Source organism: Palaemon carinicauda, chromosome 1 (assembly GCF_036898095.1).
Source record: "Palaemon carinicauda isolate YSFRI2023 chromosome 1, ASM3689809v2, whole genome shotgun sequence".
NCBI classification, from domain to species: Eukaryota; Metazoa; Arthropoda; class Malacostraca; order Decapoda; family Palaemonidae; genus Palaemon; species Palaemon carinicauda.
In genome coordinates, this window is record NC_090725.1 from 98,268,446 (window position 1) to 98,296,306 (window position 27,861).

The 27,861-nt window shown below is 41.5% G+C and overlaps 1 protein-coding gene across 3 annotated transcripts in view; it reads left to right on the forward strand.

The window, feature by feature from the left end:
• Ced-12 (engulfment and cell motility Ced-12) overlaps window positions 1-27,861 on the forward strand; it is a 185,219-nt gene that overhangs the window by 90,775 nt on the left and 66,583 nt on the right. For 2 of the 3 annotated variants that reach the window (XM_068383010.1, XM_068383000.1), the window contains exons 7-9: window positions 15,899-16,054; window positions 21,313-21,477; window positions 26,763-26,923. In XM_068383010.1, the coding sequence (XP_068239111.1) occupies window positions 15,899-16,054; window positions 21,313-21,477; window positions 26,763-26,923 (482 nt within the window). The remainder of the gene's footprint in view (window positions 1-15,898; window positions 16,055-21,312; window positions 21,478-26,762; window positions 26,924-27,861) is intronic. The other variant, XM_068383016.1, reaches the window with a different exon arrangement.

Here is a 27,861-nt window from a genome sequence, read left to right on the forward strand (position 1 = left end):
ATGCATTCCCTCCGTTCTAGTTTGTCAACAAGGTACTGCAGAAGTTCGCCTCTCACGTTGGGACAAAGTTGACACTAGTTGCTTCCCTCTGGCCCGCGAGAGAATAACTTACCGAGGTACTTCGATGGCTAGTAGACGTTCCCAGAACTCTTCCCCTAAGGGTGGACCTGCTACGTCTGCCACGCGTAAGAAGGTACTCCAAGGCCTCCACGCTCTTCGTCTCACTGCCTTCAGAGTATCGAAAGACTCTCGAGAACTAGAGGTTTTTCGAAGGAGGCAACCAGAGCGATTGTTAGAGCAAGGAGAACATCCACCCTTAGAGTCTACCAATCGAAGTGGGGAATCTTCCTAAACTGGTGCAAGTCAGTATCCGTATCCTCGACCAGTACCTCTGTAACTCAAATAGCTGACTTCCTCTTATATCTGAGAAAAGAGCGATCTCTTTCAGCTCCCACTTTCAAGGGTTACAGAAGCATGTTGGCATCAGTCTTCCGTCACAGAGGCTTAGATCTTTTTAACAATAAAGATCTACAGGACCTCCTTAAGTCTTTTGAGACCATGAAGGAGCGTCGTTTGGTTACACCTGGTTGGAATTTAGACGTGGTTCTAAGATTCCTTATGTTAGACAGGTTCGAACCACTTCAATCAGCCTCCCTGAAAGATCTCACCTTTAAGACTCTTTTCCTGATATGCTTTACCAGCTAAAAGAGTCAGTGAGATTCATGCCTTCAGCAAGAACATCGGATTTTCATCCGAAACGGCTACATGTTCTACATCTTGGTTTTCTAGCCAAACACGAGCTGCCTTCTCGGCCTTGACCAATATCGTTCGTTATTCCAAACTTATCGATATGGTTGGAAAGGAACTAGAAAGAGTATTATGTCCTGTAGAGCTCTTAAGTTCTATTTTAAAAACCTTTATGAGGCCCGTCTGAAGCTTTATGGTGTTCAGTTAAAAATTCATCTTTGCCTATGTCAGAGAATTCTTTATCCTATTATTTTCAGACTGTTAATACGAGAAGCTCATTCCCTTCTGAATGAGGAAGACCAAGCTTGGCTGAAGGTAAGGACACACGAAGTTAGAGCTATCACAACTTCCGTGACCTTTTAATAAAATAGATCTCTGCAAAATATTTTCGACGCAACCTTTTGGAAAAGCTAATCAGTGTTCGCGTCTTTTATCTTAAGAATGTCCAGTCTCTTTACGAGAACTGCTACACTCTGGGACCATTCGTAGCAACGAGTGCAGTAGTGGTGGGGGCTCCACCACTACAATTCCCTAATTCCAGAACCTTTTTAATCTTTCTCTTGAAATATTTCTGGGTTGTCCGGAAGGCTAAGAAGCCTTCCGCATCCTGGTTGATTTGGCGGGTGGTCAAATTCTTTCTTGAGAAGCGCCTAGATTAGAGGTTGTGATGAGGTCCTTTAGTATGGGTTGCAGCCCTTAATACTTCAGCACCTAGGAGTCGCTCAGCATCCTAAGAGGATCGCTAGGCTCAGTAAGGAAGACGTACTTAAAAAGGCAGAGTAATGGTTCAAGTCGACTTCCTTACCAGGTACTTATTTATTTTATGTTTGTTATTTTGAATAACGGCTAAAATAAGATACTTAGCTTCTTTGTTAACATGTATGCTGGTCTCCACCCACCACCCTGGGTGTGAATCAGCTACATGATCATCGGGTAAGATTAATATTGAAAAATGTTATTTTCATTAGTAAAATAAATTTTTGAATATACTTACCCGATGATCATGAATTTAAGGACCCGCCCTTCCTCCCCATAGAGAACCAGTGGACCGAGGAGAAAATTGAGTTCTTGTTGACAAGAAGTACTTGAGTACCTGCTCACAGATGGCGCTGTTGTGTACACCCCCACCTGTATAGCGATCGCTGGCGTATCCCGACCGTAGATTTCTGTCGGGCAACAGAGTTGACAGCTACATGATCATCGGGTAAGTATATTAAAAAATTTATTTTACTAATGAAAATAACATATTTATTGCTTTCCTAGATAAAGTTATTTGGGCAATTTTTTGAGTTTTATAACCAACACTTCTATATCTGAAAATTTTTAAAGCTAGAGTAATTCTATGGTTCACGTATTGCTCCTTCTGTACATTGCAGATTTATAAATGTATACAGTAAATCATATCATGGAATCATCTTTATATTGCATGTTTCTGAGGGCAGATAAGTTTTAAATTTTTACATTTTAATTATTTTTTATTAAAAAACAGAATTTTAATAATACATTTTTTGCTCCTGTGCAAAATACAAACCTTCCGCTCTTCACTGTAGAGTATTATTTTTGTGAAGCTTAAACGAGCAGATAAGCTTTTTTGTCAGGGCGTAACTACCCACTGCTAGTTAGCAGAAGGGAGCACAGTAGGTTAACCCTCCCTCTCACATCAGCACTAGCAACTAACTGTCACTTTTTATCTCGGCTCAGTATGGTAGAGACGTCGTTTTTTCTCCCGCCAAACCTTTTTAACCGGTTACTGTTAAAACCAACTGGCCCAATGCTTGATAAAATGTCCCATCCTTTTGAGCTGCCTTCCTTACACGGGTTCCCTGTGCAAGGAAAGTAGCAAGAGGCTTTTGGCCTCTACCTCTACTGCTCATTCAATGTTCGCTCTACCTCAGCAGGCAGGCATGAACAGTAGCTGACATGAACTTTTCGGAGTGGCTTGTCGGGTAACCCTTCACGGTAAACCCAGAAACGAGCTTTGGCTACGTTTCACAGGCAATATTCGATGTCGACCTACAACTTGAACTGAGGTCGTTGAGGGGAAACAAAGAGCACTGCCTGGAGAACCTCCACCAGGTGTTGATCAACTTTCCCTTCCGAGGGAGAGTTAACCTCCACCGGGTGTTGAGCAACTTTTCCTTCTGAGGGAGAGTTAATCTCCACCAGTGTTGAGCAATCAATCAATCAATCCAACCAATTTAATGCATAACTGGGGACATTTTTGGAGTTTCTGCCTCAGGTCTGTCCGGTCTAAACTATGACGAGGGTAGGCAGACTGGTACGGGGACGCCATTCGCCCTTTTTCTAGGTGGCGCTGCTATAACAGGGTCTCCTTCCAGTATCCAGGAGGAGGAGACCCTAGATCTTCTTGTAGGAGGTCTTAGATCCCCCACAGGCTGAAAAAACCTGTATAATCTCACCAGCCAGGAACTGACATGTTCAGCAGTGCACCTTGTTACATGCCCGTATGCTTGTTAATCCGGCCTTGCTTAAGGAACTCTGGGCGTACGCAAAAAGAAAATAATAGTAAAGGTCGCCAGTCGGCAATAAGACAAGGAATACCGACAAAATAGATATATTTACAATATTTAAATAAAAATTAATGGAAAGGGGAGCACAACAGATAACTATATTTTAATTTAAGTCAAGAGGTGTTTCGCGTGGAGTTGGATGGACCGTGGATGATAATTCAGCACAGCAATCACGTTCCCTGGAAAGGGAAGTAGATTAAATTATTAACCGAACACTTACTTCTACAGGCTGGGAACACAATGAAGTCGTGTGGTTAAAACTTTTAAGCAAATAAAATGAAAGTGCAAAGCTTAGGGATTTAAACACTACACGAGGAAATCCACACTGTCACAGGGTGAATTAATTAAGGTTAGGAGCAAACGGCACACATGGCTGGGACACAAGGCTGGGATAACAAAGGTTCAGTGGGTAGGATCTCTTCGTTAAAGGATAAAAGGAAGGGAATGGGATAAGGGAAGGAGATGGATAAGGACAATGAGGTTGAGGTACTCAAACAGACATCTTACCTTGATAAAAAGGGACTCTTATTTTCTCCCTTGTGGAGAACGTGTCACAGGTCCTGCCTCCCTTTAGTCTTGAGAGCGAAGAAAGGTGATGGTACTCTCACGAGGTTTGATCAGCGAAGAGAGGTGATGTTCCCCTCACGGAGGTTTGTTAGCGAAAAAGGGAAACCCAGTTGTTCCAGGGTCGACTTAACCCCACTTGGCCCCCAATTTGGGGGGTAGGGGGAATTGGCCTGACCCCTGTCCTATCGGTCATTGGCCTTGGTCTCGTCTCCTGACATCCTTCACATCTCGCCTTCCTCCTTCTGGGATCTCAACGCCGCCACATGGTTCGTAAAGATGTCTTAAAGTGAGACCTCAGGGGAGTAGATTGGTATAGGATGGTTGGGGAGGGGGTTGAGACTCTGGGTAGGTCCCAAAGCTTGTGGCGTCAAGTGGTCTTGCTGGCGGGGTCTTTTGTTTGGAAAAAGTGGTGTAATGACCGCCAAGACTAACAACCTACAGGAGCTTTCCTCAGCATATCTGCTGGTGCAGTGTTCCACAAAATTTTTTTGAAAACAGGAGAAAGTGTGGCCAGTTTCAAACTAGAGACCCCAGTCTTAAGGCTCATCAGCATGGCGATTACCTTGACCAGGTCAGACAGTTGGCTGTCAGACCATAAGGTTCTGGTTTCTTCAGCGGAGGTACTGTCAGTTCTGCTGATGCTGGAGTAGGGTCTGGAGTGATTGCCAGAGAACTCGCTACCACAATCTTTGTTGCCGGACAACTCTTGTGTCATTGAGTGTACCGGTGATTTTGGTCTCCTTTCCCACCATGGCCTTGCATCTCTGCTTGGTGATGCCCCTGTCTGGGCCACAACCGTATCAGCAGTAGTTGCAAGGACCACTTTCTGCCTGCTGGATCTGGTCAGCCAGAAGCTGATTCCTTACTCCACTGATATGGCAAAGGAAAAACATATTTTTGGGGAAGTGTTGTTTGGTCGCCAAATACTTTACTGTTTAATACTAGAACGGGGAATCCAATATGGCCTTATATATGGGGGTATAGGAAGAAAAATACAAAATCCCTAAGAAATTCACTGAGCATCGTATGGCAATGGAGAATGCTTTTAAGAAATATTTTATCAAAATTTCTCTTACTTTCATAGTTACAGGGTAATTGGTAAAAGTAACTCAATAAACCAAAAACATTGTTCTCTACATGAAAATGCAGTTGTTGTTCTGTTATTTTAAAGTTTGTTAATTATTACATTTTAATGTAAAACAAATTGTGAGCAAGGGCATCTGTATAGATTACACGAATCACAAGACGATGTTTTTAAATATTTAACTTAGCCGGTGAATATATAATAGCTGCTGCTCAGCGGCTCGACAGAAAACACACACAAAAACTCGCGAGCGATCGCTATGAAGGTTGCGGGTGTGCCCACCAGCGCCAACTATCGGCCAGATACCACACATGCATGTAAACGAGCCTTCAATTCTTCTCTGTCGACCTTGACGACAAGACGTATCAATACTCGCTGTATAACCTGGAGTTTTCTCAACATATTTGGTGAAGTACTTCATTTTGGTTTGAGCTTTTGCAGTGCAGGTGTTTTTCCTCAACTTAAACTCTTGAACTCTTTATTGGACAGATTTAATTGTTGATGACTTGGATTGTTTTTTTTTTGGACTTTCTTTGACTAATTCAAAATGGCTGACGCTTCACAAGCCCCTAGATTTCGTAAGTGTAATGCTAGGGAATGTAATAGGCGTCTTCCAAAGGCCTCTCTCGACCCACATACTGTGTGTTCTAATTGTCGGGGTAAAACCTGTCAATTAGGAGATCGGTGTGAGGAATGCGTGGGCCTTTCGGAATTCGATTGGCTCGAATACGACAAGTATTCTCGTAAGCTAGAGAGATATAGGGTAAGGAGGAGTTCCTCTAGGTCAGTAGATTTTTCCTCTCCACATGCCCCTGATCCTAATCCTTCCCCTGTAGTGGTTGTGCCTAACCCCCCTTCTGGCACTCAGGAACCATCAATGCAAGACATGTTACGTGCCATTCATGCCTTGGGTGAGAGAGTTGAAGCGTTAGCAACTGATCGTAATCAACTCATGGCTGACGTTAAAGAGCTTAAGTGTCAGAGTGCCACAGCGGAAAATAGTGGGAAAGTGATTAGTGCGCAAAGTGTTGTGAACAGTGTTGCGACCGAGGGTTCGTCTGTTCGTGCCTGTCGTTCACCTAGTCCGAGACCTCTTGCAAGCTCCCAAGCCCAGGGGAGAAGTAATGTCGTACGACTTATGGGTTCGAGAGGCCTTGATCAGCGAACAGACGTTCCCTCTATGGTATCAGGCGTGTCTCACCAAGATCGCCCCTACCATAAGACGAGAGAGCCCATTTTCTCCTCGTCATCCGAAGGCTTTTCGCATAAGAAACCGTGGAGCAAGGTTTCTAGGCCCCTTAAGCGAAAGTCGGTCCCTTCAGGACAGGTCCAGCGTCCTGGCTGTAGTCATTGGGACAGTTCTGACCCGTTGCAGTCATCGGATGACTGCTCGCCGCCTAAGCAACAACGTTACGCAGGCTCAGAGAGTCTTGGTGTAGGCAAGGTTGTGCCGTCTCAGACGTTAACCCCGTCGTTTACCGCACCCATTCCCGTTGATCCTAAATGGGTTATACTGCAAGACATGCAGACTAAGCTCGCATCCCTTATGGAAGACTATTCTGCCGATAAGGTTCACGTTGATCCTCGCCGTTTATCTCATCGAGATCCTGGCCTTCAGCCGCCCAAACGAGCCTTTGCTCGTCCTGTTGACGTTGGCGTAGCTAAGTCACGTCAATCACGCTATGTAGAGCCTCACTCGATGCAGTCACGTGTTGACTTTCAGCCGCATTTGGACGTTCAGCCACTTCCTAATGCTCCTGTTGACGTTCAGGACGTTCGCCAACCAGCGGAGTTGACTTGTTTTGACGCTGAGCGTCAACCACCGCAGTCTAGAGTTGTTTTGACTGCTCAGTCTAGGCAGTCAAAACAGTCTCGAGTTGACGTCGAGCGTCCTCCCGCTCCTGTTGTTGTTGACAGTTCACAGGCTGTTAAGCAGTTACATGACGTTGCGTCCTGGACTGCTACTAATGCACCAGTGCGTGTGGACTCTGCGTGTCAAGCATTGCCAACCCCTTTGCTTGTTACTCAGCAGTTGTCAGATGAGGATCCTTCAGATGAGGACGTTGCTGACCCTCATCATGATGATCATCCTTCGGATGTAGACGAACCTAGAACAGTTCCTCCATCAATGGACTTTAAGAAAGTCATGTTAATTTTTAAGGAGCTTTTTCCCGATCACTTCGTCGCTGTTGCTCCTCGTTCGCCACCGTCTGAGTTTGCTCTAGGCTTACATGCTAACATGCCAGCCTTTACAAAGCTTGTGCTCTCTCGCTCTTCCAAGAGAGCTTTACGACTTTTAGGCGACTGGTTGGAAACCAAGAGGAGTTTGGGGAAGACAGCCTTTGCCTTCCCTCCGTCAAAGCTCTCGTCTAGATCGAGCGTCTGGTATGCCACGGGAGAAGTTCTCGGCTTGGGAGTCCCTGCCTCTGCCCAGGGTGACTTCTCAAGCCTCATAGACTCTCCCCGCCGCCTAGCCATGAGACGCTCGAAGATTAGTTGGTCCTCCTCGGACCTTGACCATCTGCTGAAAGGCATATACAGAGCCTTTGAAGTTTTCAACTTCCTTGACTGGTCTTTGGGAGCCTTAAGTAGGAAAATCTCATCGGCTGATAGAGATGTCTCCTTACTGATTATGTCCTGTATGGATAAAGCCATCCGCGATGGTTCCAATGAGCTCTCCTCCTCTTTTACGTCGGGAGTCTTAAAGAAGCGAGAGTCCCTTTGCTCTTTTCTTTCGGCAGGAGTTACTCCCTGTCAGAGATCTGAACTGCTCTTTGCTCCCTTATCAAAGTTTTTGTTCCCGCAACAATTGGTTAAGGACATAACTTCTTCACTCGTGCAGAAGGACACCCATGACTTGGTGGCGTCCTCTGCTCGCAAAGGGACTCCTTCTACATCCTTTTCTGCTAGACCTAGGATCGACACTCCGGCGTCCAGATTTATTCCGCCCTTTCGTGGCAGAGCTCCCAGCAGGGGAAGTACTCGTGCCGAGGGAAAGAGAGGAAAGAAGAGAGGAGCCAAGTCCTCACGTGGCAGAGTCTGACTGCCCACAGCCTCAGACAGCAGTAGGAGCCAGATTGAAGAAATTCTGGCAGGCCTGGGAGAAGAGGGGCGCAGACCAACAATCTGTTCGGTTGCTCAGAGAGGTGTACAAAATTCCATTTGTACGCAAACCTCCTCTAGCGACTTCCCCCATCGACCTCTCTCCCAGGTACCGAGAGGAGTCAAAGAGACAAGCCCTAAACCTAGAAGTGTCTCTATTGCTAGAGAAGGGAGCGGTGGTGAAAGTCTCGGACCTTCAATCACCGGGGTTTTACAACCGTCTCTTCCTAGTACCGAAGAAGACAGGAGGTTGGAGACCGGTGCTAGACGTCAGTGCACTCAACGTCTTTGTTACGAAGACAAAGTTCACCATGGAGACCACGAAATCAGTCTTAGCAGCGGTCAGAAAGGGAGACTGGATGGTCTCTCTCGACCTAAGAGACGCGTACTTCCACATCCCCATACACCCAGATTCCCAACCGTTTCTGAGGTTTGTTTTCAACAATGTGGTATACCAGTTTCGGGCCCTGTGCTTTGGCCTAAGTCCTGCTCCTCTCGTGTTTACGAGGCTTATGAGGAATGTAGCAAAATTCCTCCATTTATCGGGAATCCGAGCCTCCCTGTACTTGGACGACTGGCTTCTCAGAGCCTCGTCCAGTCATCGCTGTCTGCAGGATCTTCATTGGACATTGGATCTGACCAAGAAATTGGGACTTTTGGTCAACCTAGAAAAGTCCCAGCTGATTCCATTCCAAACTATACTGTATTTAGGGATGGAGATTCGCAGTCCAGTTTTTCGGGCTTTTCCGTCTGCCACCCGAATAGAGCAAGCCCTGCTCAAAGTCCAACTGATGTTGAAGAAAGAACGGTGCTCAGTCAGGAATTGGATGAGTCTAGTAGGAACTCTATCATCCCTGAAGCAGTTTGTCTCGCTAGGAAGGCTACACCTTCGACCTCTCCAGTTCCATCTAGCCTTTCACTGGAAAAAGGACAAGACATTAGGGATGGTCTCAATCCCGGTCTCCGAACCAGTAAAGGCATGCCTGAATTGGTGGAACGACAATATCAGTCTGAGAGAGGGACTTTCCCTAGCAGTTCAGAACCCAAACCACGTACTATTCTCAGACGCGTCGGATTTGGGTTGGGGTGCGACCCTGGACGGTCGGGAATGCTCAGGTCTGTGGACCTCAAGTCAGAGGAGCATGCACATCAACGGCAAGGAGCTTTTGGCAGTCCACCTGGCCTTGATGAAATTAGAGAGTCTCCTTCGAAACAAAGTGGTAGAGATCAACTCCGACAATACCACAGCCTTGGCATACATTTCCAAGCAAGGAGGCACCCACTCCCTCACGCTGTACGAGATCGCAAGGGACCTGCTCATTTGGTCAAGAGATCGAGGCATCTCCCTGTTAACGAGGTTTATCCAGGGCGACTTGAACGTCTTAGCAGACTGCCTCAGTCGGAGGGGTCAGGTAATTCCTACGGAATGGACCCTCCACAAGGACATGTGCAAGAGTCTTTGGGCGACTTGGGGTCAACCCACCATAGACCTCTTTGCAACCTCGATGACCAAGAGACTTCCAATCTATTGCTCTCCTGTCCCAGACCCAGCAGCAATACACATAGATGCATTTCTTCTAGATTGGTCTCATCTGGACCCATATGCTTTCCCACCATTCAAGATTGTCAACAAGGTACTGCAGAAGTTCGCCTCTTACAAAGGGTCAAGGTTGACGTTGGTTGCTCCCCTCTGGCCCGCGAGAGAATGGTTCACCGAGGTACTTCGATGGCTGGTAGACTTTCCAAGGAGTCTTCCTCTAAGGGTAGATCTGTTACGTCAGCCCCACGTAAAGAATGTACACCAAAGCCTCCCCGCTCTTCGTCTGACTGCCTTCAGACTATCGAAAGACTCTCTAGAGCTCGAGGCTTTTCGAAGGAGGCAGCCAGTGCGATTGCAAGAGCGAGGAGAGCTTCTACCATTAGAGTATACCAGTCGAAGTGGGAAGTCTTTCGAGACTGGTGCAAGTCAGCATCTGTGTCCTCGTCCAGTACCTCTGTAGCCCAAATCGCTGATTTTCTCTTACATCTGAGAAAGGTTCACTCCCTTTCAGCTACCACGATCAAGGGCTACGGGAGCATGTTGGCTTCGGTCTTTCGGCATAGAGGCTTAGATCTTTCCAACAATAAAGATCTACAAGATCTCCTTAAGTCTTTTGAAACCTCTAAGGAACGTCGTTTGGCAACTCCTGGATGGAACTTAGACGTGGTACTAAGGTTCCTCATGTCAGACAGGTTTGAGCCATTACATTCAGCCTCCCTGAAGGATCTCACTCTCAAGACACTTTTCCTAGTGTGCTTGGCCTCGGCTAAAAGAGTCAGTGAACTTCATGCCTTCAGTAAGAACATCGGCTTTTCTACAGAAAAAGCCACTTGTTCTCTTCAACTTGGTTTCCTGGCCAAAAATGAACTGCCTTCTCGTCCTTGGCCTAAATCTTTTGATATTCCTTGCTTATCAGAGATCGTAGGCAACGAACTGGAAAGAGTATTATGTCCTGTTAGAGCTCTTAAGTTCTATTTAGCTCGTACTAAGTCATTACGAGGTAAATCTGAGGCGTTATGGTGCTCAGTTAAGAAACCATCATTGCCTATGTCAAAGAATGCTTTGTCATATTTTATCAGATTTTTAATACGAGAAGCTCATTCCCACTTGAATGAGAAAGACCGATGTTTGCTTAAGGTTAAGACACACGAAGTTAGAGCTATAGCAACCTCCGTGGCCTTCAACCAAAATAGATCTCTGCAAAGTATCATGGACGCGACTTTTTGGAGAAGCAAGTCGGTGTTCGCGTCATTTTACTTAAAAGATGTCCAGCCTCTTTACGAGGACTGCTACACACCGGGTCCATTCGTTGCAGCGAGTGCAGTAGTGGGTGAGGGTTCTACCACTACACTTCCCTAATTCCAATATCCTTTTTTAATCTGTCTCTTGAAATGTTTTTTAATATTGTTTTTTTGGGTTGTACGGAAGGCTAAGAAGCCTTTCGCATCCTGGTTGATTTGGCGGTTGGTCAAAGTCATTTCTTGAGAGCGCCCAGATTAGGGGTTTGATGAGGTTTGATGTTGGTATGGGTTGCAACCCTTCATACTTCAGCTCCTGGGAGTCCTTCAGCATCTTAAGAGGATCGCTGGGCTTCGTGAGGAAGACAGACTTACAAGGCAGAGTAATCGTCTAAGTCAACTTCCTTACCAGGTACCTATATATTTTGGTTTTGTTATATTGATAACTGTCAAAAACTCTAAGCATATACGTTGTAAACTTAATTAACTCTGGTCTCTACCCACCGCCTTGGGTGTGAATCAGCTATTATATATTCACCGGCTAAGTTAAATATTTAAAAATGATATTTTAATTAAAAAATAGATTTTTGAATATACTTACCCGGTGAATATATAAATTAAAGGCCCTCCCTTCCTCCCCAATAGAGACGCAGCGAGACGAGAAGAATTGAAGGCTTGTTTACATGCATGTGTGGTATCTGGCCGATAGTTGGCGCTGGTGGGCACACCCGCAACCTTCATAGCGATCGCTCGCGAGTTTTTGTGTGTGTTTTCTGTCGAGCCGCTGAGCAGCAGCTATTATATATTCACCGGGTAAGTATATTCAAAAATTTATTTTATAATTAAAATATCATATTACACTGTAAATTACACCCTTTGTCCTTCAGTTCTACCACAAACCTCATAGAGAATACTTGTTTGAGTTTGACCTCATGATATTCACTTATTCTTACGCTTGATTTTCCTCGTTTTCGGCAAAAATTTCATCATTTCAAAGAGGAAAAGACAAGTTCAACATATCGCTAACATAAGGAAGAAGGAAATTTGCTCTAATAAGAGTTCAGAAGTGAGTAATATCGGCGAAATTAGCGGAGTTAGTGAAGGAGAGAGAGGAAGGAGTGACCGTCTCGCCTAAAGAAGCAAGATATTGAGCAAAGGGATCCTCATTTATAATTAGATCATGATGAATAACTTTGCTTTGGTTTATTAATATCCAAAAAGGAACATAATATTCATAATAATCATGATTTATTAATACTGTCTTTGTAAAAATACAAAGAAAAACTAGGATGCCTGTATCTCCAAATTATTCTTATTTACTTTCAAATTCTATCTTCTCCCTTAGTTTTAAAGATATAGCATTGAAATTTAGTATATAACATAGAAAGACATTATAAAATAGTTAAATAGAGCCCCTGTTTCCTACTTTTGTTTTATATTTTGTTCTTAACTTTTTCCCTTGAAATATAGGGTTTTGTTTTTTTATCATAATGAAAAAATTCATATTTAGCTAAAAAATGACTTAGAAAAAGAGATCTCTATTTCATTTGAGTTCTATATAGGGTATTAATCCCAGGCCTTAATATTAAGTATCAAGGAAGGAGAAAGAATTTGAAGAACACTAATTTTCAAGATAAATCGGCCTGGCGTTGCAAAACCGAAGGTCAAATGCTAAAATCCTATGCAGTTTGGAGATGTCCTAAATCACCTTATTAAGTGGTATGAATGTCAAAGCCCCGTCCCTAAAAAATGGCATTAGCCAGCCGGACCTTAGCCCATCTCAGTATTTCTACTGTTAGATGGGATAGGGGCTGTGAAAAAGCACCTCCTTGTTTATTAATGTCGCTCATCACCACCGAGTGGCCTGCCAGGAACTGATGGGACTGTTGAAGGGCCAGTAAGACGGTCTTCATCTCTAAGAGATTTATGTGGAGGTACTTTTTGGACTTTTACCAAACGCCTGAGGTTGTGTGGTGCAGCACGTGGGCCCCGACCCTTCTTTTGATACATCTAAAAAGAGCATTAAGTCCAGGGGGGAGGATGAGAAGATCTACGTCCCTCTGCAGATTCTCATCTGCCACCCACCACTCGAGGTTCGTACGTTCCTCTGATCCCATGGGGATCAGGATGTCCAGGCAATCAATAGACCGATTCCAATTGGACTTCAGTCACCACTGGAGGGATCGAATCCTGACACGGCCATTGGGAACAAGACGGGCCAAGGATGATAGGTGTCCTATGAGACATAGCCACTTCTGGGCTTGGAGTTCTTCTCTTCTGAGAAAAGGTCTTGCGACCTTTCTCAGCCTCATTATCCTGTCGTCTGATGGGAGGGCTATGTGGAGATTGGTGTCTAGTATCATTCCTAGGTATACCAGTCTTTGATTGGGAAGCAGGTGGACTTCTCGAGGTTTTCCATGATCCCCAGATCTTAGCAAAGCCTCAGAAGTTTGTCTCGGTGATGAAGAAGGGTTGCTACCGAGTCGTCCAAATAACGAAGGAGATGGATGTCAATCCTGTGAGCCCAGAATGACACAAGGGCAAACACTGGTGAAGACTTAGGGTGCTGTGGAAAGACCAAAACACAGTACTGTACACTGAACTGGTATTTTCTGTTGTCTAAGCTGAATCTTAGATACTTCCTTGAAGATGGGTGGATTGGGTTCTGGAAGTACACTGAACTGGTATTTCCTGTTGTCTGAGCTGAATCTTAGATGCTTCCTTGAGGACAGATGGATTGGGATATGGAAGTATGCATCTTTTAGGTCCAGTGTACGCAAAGGAGTATCGTCACTGGATCCTTCTGGAGGGAGAGACATGAATGGGACACGATACCCTGAACGATTCGTGAAGACTGTCCAGGGATTGGCCCTGAGTTGCTTCCACCTGTCCCAGTAACTTTGTAGGCATCCCTTCTACTGGTGGATGAGCCCGGGGATCGCCTATCTTAGCGTTTGCAGCCACGACCGCTCCCTCAAGGATGGTTTCCTCCCCTGGAGGACTTGAACTTATCTGTCTTCAGTTGGAAGTGAGGCCTCCCCTGTGGAATGTGGTTTGAGTTCTCAGGTTTCTAAAGAGGCCCCCCTACAAACCATCACACCTGGCAACAGATTGCCCCCAGGCTTGGAAGACTGTGTTCCTGCTCACCTTGGCTTCAGCCAAACGAGTCAGCAAACTGCATGATCTCCCATACGACATCGCCTGTTCAAGGGGATGGGGAGAGGTAACGTTCAGCTTCGTCCCAGAGTTTGTTGCCAACACTCAGAATCCAAGGGTGTCGGATCCTAGATTCAACTCCTTCCAGATAACGAGTCTCCGCTCTTTAACAGATGACCCAGATCATCTGTTACTCTGCCCAGTAAGAAGTTTGAGGCTCTACCTTAAGAGAACAGCAGTAAACCGCCACCGAATTCACTCACTTTTCGTCAGCACTGGGAGAAACAAGAGGAGGATCACCAATAACACCATTTCTGCATGGATTCTCAGGGTTATAGATCATGCCCTGAATCCAGATCCTTCTCCATCTCGTCGTCCCAGAGCCCACGACGTCAGGGGCATAGCTACTTCCCTGGCCTTCAATAGAAATTACAGTACTCTGTGACGCAGGTTCTACAAGCTGGGGTGTGGAAGCATCAGCCGACTTTCACAGCCCATTACCTACAAGACGGACCCACAGGAGGTTCGATACGTTCTCTATCACTCTTGTGGTGGCTGCACAACAGCTAGTTTAATACCTCAAGCTCCTTATTGGACAAGTAGCAGTGTTGAGGGCACTATTACCCAGTTTTAGTCTGCGTGAATGAAAAGGAATGACTGGCTATTTTTCTTTTCTTCATCCTCCCCTCGCCTGCGGAAAGCAGGAGCCTGGGTTCTCTTTGCAGGCTGACCTCAACCACTGCAGATAAACCATGATCCTAGTATTGTGTCAATACTATTTCGTCCCCATACCCTGGTGAGGGGATATTGCGAAAGTCTTGGTTAACTCTGTTATTCCCTACAAAAAAACAGCTTACATAGGCTGCAGACCTTACGTAGCAAGGTTTAGCTAGGTGTTAGGGTCTCCTTATTTTTGGTTCTGACCTACTCAAAAAAGCCAGCTTGGCAGGGACATCCACCCTCCTAATGGATGAGTCACCCATAATAAATACCATAGATTTGTATTCCAGTTATGGAACAAATGACAAAATTCGGAGATAATTTGTATTTTTCCCAACGATACAAACCTTTAGCTATTTACACAAACTTACCCGCTGACCCTGTCCCCCTTGAAGTTCTACTTCCAAGCAAAGTGAACGCAGTCACAGGTGTGTGAATGAAGGGGGTAGCTAGTAACCCCCCCCCCTGCTAACTATCAGGATGGGTAGTTAATCCTTGCTTAATTTTAATGGCTCGTACTTTCAGCAATAAAAGTTTGTATCGTTAGGCTCGTCTTTCAGCTTCGCCGAAAGTAATACCCCTATAAATAGCGAAGGGTTTGCATTTGTGCAGGAACAATCACTTTTTGAGGGTTAGAGTGCTGTGTGGTCTCCAAAGACTAAGTACTAAAGAATTAATCAGTAGACTCATGTCCATTCCAGAGGGGGAAGTATTTCTACTTTAAGACCTAAAAAGCTATCCAACGTATGCAGCATGTTATTGTTAGATGCTGATCTTGTTGCTACACTAGAGTCATTAGTGTATTGGAAGGATAGAAATTTGTTAAATATCTTACCAATAAATGAAATAGATTTTCTTATAGTTACTATGGTACTTTATTTATTCAGGCTTCGTAAATTTACTTCTCTGCCTCTTGAGTAAATATGCATCAAGTTTAAAAGAGTAATTAGTTTAGGATTCCTGTTGATTAGGGTGCCAATGAAAATGAAATTTTTGGTAATCTTTTATTATAGAAATTCTTATATTTGATATGGCCTTACTGGTTTAACTTAGGTGTCTAATCTGAATTAGTAGATTTTATCGGTCAATATTTTAAAAAGATTATTTCATAATACTTTTAAGAATCACTAAAAACAGAACTTTGAAATTATAATGCCAGTGAATAAGATACAGTACTGTGCTGTATTTATTATACTAATTTTATACTGTTTAGTATTTACAGAAGGTTGAAATTCAGCAGTCCGTTTTGGCTCTCATCAATGCTTTGTTCCAAAAATCGGATGTTGAGAATAAGAAGTATTGGTCAGCAACATTATCTGCAAGACAGTATAGAACCATTCTGATCAATAATGTTCTCATTCAAGCAGAGGTACAGTATTATTATCAATTACATTTTAATCTCGGATATATTCAAGGGTTAATGATTATTGGTGAATATTCTCCTAAAGTACATTTTCCTTTGTTTAGTGATGTGATAAATATTGATTTATTTTGAGGAATCTGACCTCCAGGTTATTTCTCTTTTACCAATAAAGTGTGAACTTTTCAAGTAAAAAAAAATTATTATTTTTATGAAACTCCCTAATATTTTAATATTACTTCCCTCTCAAAGCAGTTTAAATGTCAATATCTGCCTGAAAATAAAAATTTATCTTTCTTTCGTTGTGAAGTGCCTCCATCTAGATATCAAGAAGTTGATGGCAGCTATTTATGCTTATTTACGTCATACTACCTTTGTCTCTTAGTTCTCCTGTCATGTTTACGAGTATGAGACACATTTATTTATCTTTATTACCTGCTATCCAGATTTGGTTTATGATTTTAGGATATTTAACATTTCAAGGGGGGATTTATTTTCATCTGTAAATATTATAAAGGCCAGGGAGAGTGGTCCAAGAGAATTTTTGAAAGCGAGCAGACTATAGTATTTTTTTTGCTTTATTCTTTTGAGGAATTTTAAGAGTTGTGTTTTGCTGATAGATAGCCACTTTAACTATTCAAAATCTAAAAGTAAATCAACATTTAATTCAGGGGAAATTGCAAAGAGGACTATAGTTAAATACATTACATTAGATGATGTGGAAATGTTACACAGGATATTTTTGTGCATTCTTAGGTCAACAGTAGTGAGCTTAATATGCTTTTACTACTTTTGCTTTTTTTTGTGTATCATTGGAGGCTTATAAGTTTCTGGACTAGCCTAACATAGTCATAAAGACCAGACTGATCATATAGACCTGTCTGGTATTCATGACCACTCAATTCTGAGAAGAAAGACCAGACTGGCAGCTGGATACCTGTATCCCTCTATCTTCTGCAGTATGTACTAATGAGGTTATGAGCAACCTTTTAATATGCATATATTTAGGACATTACATATTGTATTGTTCCAATGGATCAAGTTACCTGATTTTATATAAATTTTAACCCCTTCATGACGATGACATCACCTGAACGTCAAAACATGCCAGATACAATACTGTAGAGTTTAACATACAAGATACAGTGGAACCTCTACATACGAATGTCCTAACATACAAATTTTCCAACATCCGAAGTAAAATTCGACCAAATTTCTGTCTCGACACCCGAAGTGTTGCTCCAACATACGAAGTAAACAATACGTGTACGCGTGGAATTTTCTCGAAAGCGTCAACCGTGGTTTGTTGTTGACGCCGCTAGACGGCAGCACATCGGAGGGACGCCAATCGAGCGTCACCTTGATCAGTCCTCTCATCTCGTGCGCATCGTGTGGTTGTTCTCTATTTGCTCAGTTATTAACAGTGTTTTTTATCTTCCTTTTTCACCTGTTGTTTTCTGTGTTTCGTAATCATGAGTCCTAAAAAGCTTAGTTTCGGTTCAGGAAGTAGTAGTAGTGGTGAGAAAAGGAAGAATTCAATGCTTTAATTAGAACTAAAGCAAGAAATAATAGAAAAGCATGAGCGAGGTGTGCGTGTTAGCGATCTGGCCAAACAATATGGCCGGAATATGTCTACGATCTCGACGATCCTAAAACAGAAGGCAGCCATTAAAGCAGTGAAACCTTCGAAGGGGATCACGATTATTTCCAAACGTCGTAGCCCTACCCTTGAAGAGATGGAACGCCTTTTGTTAATATGGATCAAGGACAAGGAGATTGTTGGCGATACGATCACTGAAACGATCATTTGTGAGAAGGCCAGCACTATCTACAGTGACTTGAAGGCGGCGGGCTCTGGGGGTGACGCGGGGGAGAGTTCAGCCGATCTTACAACGGAGGAATTCAAGGCGTCTCAAGGTTGGTTCGAGAAATTTAGGAAACGGACCGGGATTCATTCAGTTGTTCGGCATGGAGAAGCTTCGAGTTCGGACACCAAGGCTGCTAAAGACTTTGTTAAAAAATTTGAAAGCATCGTGGCGGAGGAAGGCTACGTAGAGCAGCAGGTGTTCAACTGTGATGAAACCGGTCTGTTTTGGAAAAAGATGCCTAGTCGAACGTACATCACCGCTGAAGAGAAGAAAATGCCTGGACATAAGCCAATGAAGGATCGGTTGTGTCTTGCGCTTTGTGCCAACGCCAGCAGGGACTGCAAAATTAAGCCTTTATTAGTTTACCATTCCAAAAACCCTAGGGCATTTAAAGCACATAGAATTAATAAAGACCTGCTACATGTTCTATGGCGTTCTAATTCTAAGGCTTGGGTTACTAGGCATATCTTTGTGGAATGGGTAAACGTAGTTTTCGGCCCTGCTGTCAAGAAGTACCTTCAGGAGAGGAATTTGCCTTTGAAGTGCTTGCTTCGTTTGGACAATGCACCCGCTCACCCCCCCGGACTCGAAGATGACATCATCGACGAATACAAATTTATAAAAGTGTTGTGTCTTCCACCGAATACCACCCCTATCCTCCAGCCCATGGACCAGCAAGTCATCTCTAATTTTAAGAAGCTCTACACCAAGCACTTATTTAAGCAGTGCTATAATGTCACACAAAGCACCAGCTTAACTTTGCGTGAATTTTGGAGGAGTCACTTTAATATCGTGCACTGCTTAAAGATCATAGATCAGGCTTGGGCGGGAGTAACTCGTCGGACTCTGAATTCAGCTTGGAAGAAGCTTTGGCCCTGAGAATGAACCTGTGCTTGCCGCCGAGGAAGACTTCGAAGAGATTGTATCCCTTGGCAAGTCCATGGGTCTGGAGGTGGATGGAGATGACATCACCGAACTCGTCGATGAGCATCATGAAGAGCACACCACCGAGGAACTCAAGGAGCTGCAAGCTATGCAGCATGATGAGTTCCAAGCGCAGTTGAGTGAGTCGGAGGAGACCGAGGAAGTAGGCCAAATTTTAGGTACGACGGAAATAAGACAGATGTTAGCATATCATCAACACGTGGTTGATTTCATCGACAAGCATCACCTACAGAAACTTAAGATTTGCCGTGTAGTTGTGCAGTTCGATGATGTTTGTTTAACTCATTTTTAGAAAAATCCTCAAAAGCCGTACCAAGCAACTTTCACTCGATAGTTTTTTTAAAAATCTTTAAAACGGTCTAGTGATCATGATGAAAAGAAAGAAAGTGAAGCAAAAAAAAGGAAGACCGAATCGAGTGAAAGTGATGAAAATTAAAAATAAGAAAAGAAAAAAAAAAGGTAAAAAAATAATATATATACTGTATGAAAAAAAAATAAGCTAAGTTAAGTTAAAGTTCACGCAGTGTAAGTTATCGTACGTTATCGTAGTCGTCGTCCCTACCTCCTCGCTGATCTTTCGTCTCCTCCTGCGTAGCAGTCCCTACACCTGCGCTGGCCTGTCGCTAAGGTAAAGTGTTAATAAAAACCCCTTTTCTATTTATTATTTCTTTATTATTATTCTTTTTTTAGATATTCCTGTAATATTCAATTGTATTAATGTTATGTGTAATTATGTGTTGACATTTATTAAGGAGTTATTATGGGTTTTTAGGCTGAGGAACGAATTAAACAAATTACCGTGTATTTTTATGGGAATATTTGCTCCAACATACGATCGTTTTAACATATGTAGCAGTTTCTGGAACGAATTAAGATCGTATATAGCGGTATCACTGTATGTCATTTACAAATATAACCCATATAGAAGTTGAAATCAATCGTATATCTACCGAAGAGTGCCATGAATGGTTGTGTATCACACCTAGAATAGTTCACTAAAACAGCTCCTCTCCTCCTTGATTTTAGCCCCCCTTCCTCCTTTCTTCAGCCAACCAACAAAGATTTTGGGATTCTAGCCTTTATTCCTGATTGTGTAAGGGCTGTTTGAGTGTGTTTTTATGTTACCATGCATAATCACACCACTCTCTTTAGCTAATAGTGACATTCCCTACGTTATGTATTACTCTAACCCCCCCTGACACCCCCCAGCTTAGAGACAGTTATCCTCTCATCTCACCCCACCACCAACTGAGACACTTGCGATTCTAGTCTTTATTCATAATTATGGAAGGGCTCTTTCAGTGTATTTCTGTGTTGGCATACATGATCAAATCACACAGGAAGCATTTTGTAAAGTGAGATATAGCTGTGTCGCTCTCCCCCCTCCCAATTCTCCCCCCTCAGATTCCCACCCACAATGCCACCCAAGACACCAGGCATGCTAGTTGTTGAAAGTTCTGTTTGGTTGAATTTCATTATAGATTCATATCTAAAATCATATCAAATTATCTCCATACTATAAATAATTACCTCAATGTGTCTCAATCCATATAAATCTCCCCCTTATTTTTTTCATAATTTCCAAATTCCTACATCATTAACTTACATTTCACAGATCTTATGAAATTTCTTCAATATAATATAACTGATCACATTTGTAACCTGGATACCTATAACCATGATGCCAGATGATGAGATTTATAATATATTTTATATGCGTATTGTCCATTGTTTTTATGAGTAAAAGTTAGCCTACGGTAATTATTTCCATTTATTGACATTCTATGCACCATTTGTCAGAATTATCCAGTTCATAGTGTCACAAGCAAGGTGGGCCAACAAAAGCATGAATAAACATATTTGTCTAATTTATTTTATTTCATAATTTTACTATATATTATTTATTTGATTCCTTCCAAATGTTTTTTTCTAGTTAGCTGTGTAAGAGTCAAGTTCAAATGATTGGGCTGGCTAATCTCGCCCTTTGAATAATAATGATAATGCTCCTTGAGAATTATATAAATATGTTTATTTTAGAAAAAGGTCAGATGCTATAATTTAATATTCACTTGTTAGTAGTAATAGGAACACATCTCATCTATAATTTGTTAAAGGTAGTGCCACATTAAGGGAGGAGACAAAGGCAATTGAAAGTTGGCTTCTGAAATATTTTAGTTTACTCTTTAGGAGGATGGATTTTTCTTACTGAAAGTGAAAGTTATTATTTAGCTTCATATTTTCTTAAAAAGATAAAACAGCCAGTATTATGTTTAGATAGTTTTAGAGTTGATGGCAGTATTTCTATATATGTACTGTATATAAAATTGGGGGAAGTACCTTGGTAAATAGATAGATAATTTTGAAGAATATATCTGCTAAGACTAGTTTACAAGGATTTATGACAATATTTTCTTCTCAAGAAATTTTTATTATGTATATGCTTTCTTTTGACAGACTGGTTCAGTTGGAGCAGATATGGCTCATCAACTGTATGTCCTTCAACAGTTACTTCTTAACCAATATGAGGAAAGGATGAATACAAGTATGGATCCAAGTGATCAAGATGCCACCGATAAGATTAAGGAATTGCGTCGCATTGCTTTTGAGTCTGATGGCGAGGTATGTGATGATGGCAATATTGAGTTGTACATTTAATTGTCCTGTTCAGACTTTCAAAGATATGAGGACCTTAATTATTTAAGATATAAGGACCTCTGCTGTTATTTTTAAAAGCTGTACAGTATATGCTTTAGCCAACACTGTACAGTATATGCTTTAGCCAGCACTGTACAGTGTGTTCTTGTATTTGTGAATACTCGTCAAACATGTTCTCATGTACATTATGCTTACTGAAGGATAGTTATGGCATGTTAGCTTTGAAGGAGAATATTTTAAGTGTGATTAGTCGCGTTTAATTTGTTTTATGTAGAGTTCTCGGAGGATTTTACAAAGATATAAGCCTTTACATGGGTAGTCATTACAGTGCACCATGTGGGTCACATTCTATAAAAACTGAATTAGGATAATAAAATTTGCTATTTCTATATTTGCCTGATGCTCATATTGCCTCTCTCTGGAAACTTGTTCTTATCAACATTTACACCTGAAATTAAATAATTTCCTGTTTTCTTCCCTTTCAAGAGACTTACGTATACAGAAAAGTAAGGAGACAATTTTGTGATTAATGGTAACAAACGATTATTATTATTATTATTGTTGTTGTTGTTGTTGTTGTTGTTGTTGTTGTTGTTGTTGTTGTTGTTATTACTAATGAAGCTACAACCCTTGTTGGAAAAACAGAATTATAGAAGCTGAAGGGCTCCAACAAGGAAAGTAACCCAGTGAAGGAAGGAAATAGAGGAATAACAAATAAACTGTAGGTAAGAATAAAAAAAGAGAAACATGTGTTTTAGTCTCAAAGTCAAAACTCTTCTTTATCGTTTTGACAGACCAAGTCAATAAGGAGGACAGTGGGCATGCACTGTACAGTAAATGAACATCAGGTTAGTATAGAAATAAATTTGATTAAATTCCGTTTATTTCTACCTCCCCTGATTTTCATATTGCTGACTCCAACACACTGATGGAGGTGGGTTGCCAGTGAAGGAAAGATACAGGTCATTTAAAGTTTTAAAATAGTAAAGATAATTAATATTCTTGACTCATGTCTAGCCACGAATATTTTTAACAAACTATCTCAAAATACATTTTGAATTATGAGATTCCAGATAATTTCCAAATTACCTATTTATGTAACCTCAACACCATGTAACTAACAATAGAATTATTTTAATCAAGAAAAATTTGAATTATGTGAACAATTCCAATTGTGGCCAGAATAAGACTACCAATGCCATCTTGCTGCTTTAGAAATTCTGAGCTTATTACCTATCGATACATGTTGAATGGTGGAAATGCGTAACAATCCAGATTTGACCAGTCTTGTAAGAAGGTATCTTCCTCCAATGCTAAAGAATTCTGGATCTGGAACTGGTAAACTAAATACTTTTATATTTTTGTTCAGTGATGTTGCAAACATATCACCGTTTGTTCGACCCCACCATTTCCAAATCTCTAGACATACTGAAAAGTGACCATTCATTTGGAAGAATCTGATTTTTTGTGCTTGACTGATCAGCCAAGATATTCGATTTTCCTAAAATAAACTTAGAGAGAAGGGTTATGCCTCTCAAATTTGACAAAAGTCGATAACGCCTCTGTAATCTGGTACAGGGGTTATGACCTTGTCCCCCTTTGGTTCGGGATGTAGGTTAATGCCATCATATTATCTAAAAACACCACCATAGACCACAGTCTTCCCTGTCACCAATGGTTCCTAGTCCTGAAGAACCTTGAATGTAGCTTGAAAATCCCAGCTAAAAGATCTTAGCATTTGATATGAAGAGTTGACTCCTGCACCATCCATTTCCCACATATGAAAAAGATCTAGAGTTGCTGACCATCCTTCTTATGAAGCATCTGCAAACAAAGGAAGGTCTGGGATTTTAATTTCCAAGGAAACTCCCTGGGATAACTGTCTTCAAGCATCCCACCAACTAAGCTGTTATGTGTTATTGATGTACAGTAGGGTCCCGAATTAAGCGTGTTCGAATTACACGATTCCCCTTTTCCACGATCGCTATTTTTCAAAAATAAATTTTCTGTATCCACGAGGCTGTTCAAAGTTCGCGAGTCAAGCACTACAAAATGTATCAAATCTATAGTCTTTTTAAGTATATTGGTAGCCCTAAATACGGTGATTTATAATAAATGTTACAAAACAATATTAACATTACATTTCATTAACATAATTTCATAATGAATAGCCTATTTAAGGATAAAATTCCACATCAACAATGAAATCAACTGTTAACTGTGCGAGTCCAGCTGACAAAATGTAAACAGAAATGTGGTTACGTTCTCGGCAATCTTTATCTTTCTCCAACCTTACGATAATTGTAATGGTAGTGTTAATGATGGTATATTAAAGCATTATTTTTGTTTAGTACAGTATATTTAAAAGCCTTATTTTTCCCTCTGGGCGTTCAAGGTTTTCACGAGTAGACTGGGTTCGTTTATCGGCAGTGAATAGCCTAAACTTCGGTAACGAGTCGTCAATATTTTGTCATATTTTAAACAGTAGGCTATACATTTGATTTGCAAACATTGGTTTTGTAGAGTAGACGGTAAAATAAAATCTAGAGAGAGAGAGAGAGATTTGATGGCAGAAATCTCTCTCTCTCTCTCTCTCTCTCTAGATTTTATTTTACCGTCTACTCTACAAAACCAATGTTTGCAAATCAAATGTATACTGTTTAAAATATGACAAAATATTGACGACTCATTACCGAAGTTTAGGCTATTCACTGCCGATAAACGATAACAAACCCTTTAATGCAAACTAACTGTATCCTTTGATATTCCTCTATATTTATCACGAATTCCTTCTATACCTCCTCAGACACTCTTATTTCAAATATCTAAATTATTCTTATCACAACTAACACCATCTAGTCATTTTCATTCCATTATATCTATTATTCCTCTGGATCTTATTCCCTTTCCTTATTCTGTTTATTCGATGGGATTCGTTTTTCCCTTTACCGTCTTTCAGAATCTATTTTTAGCCACTGGCAACCAAATCCCCCCTTCCCCCGTCTCCTACCGTCTCCCCTGCGAGTCCACCCAGCCTATCTCATCACTCCCCCCCCCCCCTTCATCCTCCCCTGTTCTAGGTCTGTAACCTTCTGCGTCATAATCTCTCTCTCTCTCTCTCTCTCTCTCTCTCTCTCTCTCTCTCTCTCTCTCTCTCGTTATACAATACTTACAAATAGATGAAGAAACCAAAATCGGTTTGCTTGAAGTGTCAATTAATTACAAAACGAAAAAATTATACCGTGTATACATCCATTTCAATCATAGCTTAAAATACGGTAACCGATTTCGTCCGCAAACCACTATTTTTTAGGAAACACCATTCTATTCCAGAAAATTTTTACTCTTTAAATGTCAATTGCGCTATAATAAAACATGTACTTATGTTGTAAAATTTCGGGTGTGTTTTAAAAATCGAGTATTGCTAACTTATTTTTGTTTTACTTTTGGCTGTGATCACATCAGCTGATGTCTAGCTTCCGCGCGAATACAATAACAAAGAATTGTTTACACCATTTCTTAACTTATTCAAACCATCTATACAGTTAATATTACATAAGCACCAATGTGTTATAACCTATCATATTTATTGTTTAGTACTTTAAAACCATCCCCCCCCTCTCTCTCTCTCTCTCTCTCTCTCTCTCTCTCTCTCTCTCTCTCTCTCTCTCTCTCTCTCTCTCTCATCGAACGTTATAGCGGTAACCTAATTGTTCGGCGACTTTAAAAATAGGCCTAGTACTTTCTTCTTTACCTTTTTTGCATATGGATCCATAATTGAGGTGGGTACAAGTTGACTTATAACTGAAGTTAGGAAAAGTATTTTGGATATGGAAAGGACAATTATCTTTCGTAACAGTTTAGAATTATCGTAAGTTATCACTCTGTCATTAGCGGCAGTTTGCTATTGTGGATTAAACGCATAAGGAAAAAAAAATTTCCAGCTTTGCTACGAATTTAGGAATTTATATGGATACCGTAAGTAAAATATTTGTAATAACATAATGTTTACTAAATGTTTGTAATATCATTAGTTATGACTTAGATCATGTGTGTTTAATGCATTCGTTTGTTTATTATGATCGAAGATGGAGCGTAAACAAATGGAAGGTTTCCGTTTCAGGCGGCATCATAAAGAAAAACATTTCATAAATGGCATTCATTTCATTTATTTGAAAGTTCTAATAAAAAATAATTAGAACATTGGTAATAACAAATTCAACATATAATCTATACTTGGTAAAATTGCTGTCAATTCAAAAACACAGATGTATAAATGCGTCTGTTTCTTCGTTGTGATCAGAGATAAACGTAAACAAAACATTGGTTGTCGTTTTCTATTCTGCTTTTTAGCGTGTTTAGGAAACGCATGATATAAAATCGCCTTTATTTTGATAATTCTGGATTTTCAATCATACAAGCTAGTCTATAGAGTGATGGTTTTGCTATTCACCAGTTGTATTATACAATAGATATGACAAACATTAAAATTTGTCTGTATTTTGGGTTGTGTTGTAACGGGAAATATATGGTGTTTACACCTATCCTGGTTATAATTTTAACCATTTTTCAAGTTATTAGAACTTTAAAGTATATTAAATGTTTTATTTATTTACAAAAACAATTTGATATTATAAAGAAATACAGTATAGTACAAAGAAAGTATTGGAAATGGGTAGTAAACACATTTGAATAGGCAAATTGCTGGTTGCCATGGCCACAATGGAATTATTTCTGTTAGTTGTGTTTCGAAATTCGCGATTTTCCATTTACACGAGGTCATTAATCGACCAAATTCTCGCATAATTCGGGACCCTACTGTATTATTTTGTGGAATCTTGCAGTCTGCTGGTGGTCAAAGGCTAAGATATGTATGTTTCAGAACATCCCATGGCCATTATCCTACAGGAATACCCTCAAACCCTGAACGTCTTGCTGTTTGGTCTTGTGTTGGTTGCTCAAGTAGGGGTGTAGCTAGATCTCTATCACCCCTCTCAATCGTGAGCTGAAAGGTCTTAAGTGAAGAGACTTTGATATGTAAGGGGGCAGAGCTCCTAACCCTCTCTCCCACCTATCGTTAACTATTTTGACTGCCATCCAGCTTGCATGCTGAAGACTGTTCCCTACATAATTGACTCAGGTTTGTATAGCTAGGAAAAGTACAAATTACTTTAAACATTTGTTATTTTAGTTACATCATTGATAGAATGTGTGGATTGTTTGTAATGATTTTTCTTATAATACAATAGAGCAGCAAAGATGTCACTACACGAAGACCAGAATATAAAAAAGAATACAAGAAATTAGGATTCAAGCATGACATTAATCCAGCTCAAGATTTCATGGATACTCCACCTGGCATGTTAGCATTGGACAATATGGTGTACTTTGCGAGAAATCATTCTGATCAGTAAGTAACACTGAGTTTGTTCCTGTTTATTTGAGGACCACTTTTTTAAGCTTTAATACAGCCTTGTATATTTGTTAGGTAGTATCTTCACTTTCTATTGTCTTGGTTTTAATTTAAATTTGTTCCAACACGGAAACTTACCTCGAACTACTTTCTTAGGAGTACCTGGAAATCTCCTCTCATCCGACCAGAGTTTTGTGTAGTTTACCCTACTTGTTTTCTGTGAAGACTAACCTCAGGCGGAAGGATACGTGCCCTGAGGCTAGTCCCGGGTCAGGGAGCGTGCTAGCTTGGGTCTCAACCCTCAGTAAGTTCTCTGGTCGCGTCGTGATATCATCTCGACGCTCTCCTTATCTCAGTGCGACCCTTTGTGTCCCCAACTCCATTGTGTCCCGCGTGGTTCCCACGTGGTATCCCTGTGCTTTCCCTTTGTGTCCCCGTGTGGTTACCTTATCCTTCCCTTGTGTTCTCACGTGTTATTCTTGTCCTTATTACCCTTTCCCACTGCGTTCCTGTGTCTTGCGGTGTTGCGATAGTGCGTGATGGAGCATCCCCGCCGTTGTCCTGGGCCTAGAGCCGGGAAGTCGTGTGGTGCGCTTCTTTCTAAGCCGGAGGTAGACCCTCATTCCTTGTGCTCGTCGTGCAGGGGTAGAGTGTGTTCTCCATCGGACACGTGTCCGGAGTGCGTTTCTTGGAGTGAGGTCCAGTGGGTACGATTCAGTACCAAGAAAAAGAAGTCTGCCAAGCGTTCACCCAAGAAGGCTAACACCTCTTCGCCCTTTACGTCTCCAGAAGGACCGTCGAGTAGGGTTTCCCTTCCATCTTCCCCTACCCAGAGTAGGGGACGAGGTAAGTTCGTTGCAGGGAAGAAGCCAGAGGTTCTTCCCCAAGAGTCTTTTATCCATGATAGTGGGGTAGCAGCATCTTTCCAGCCAAGT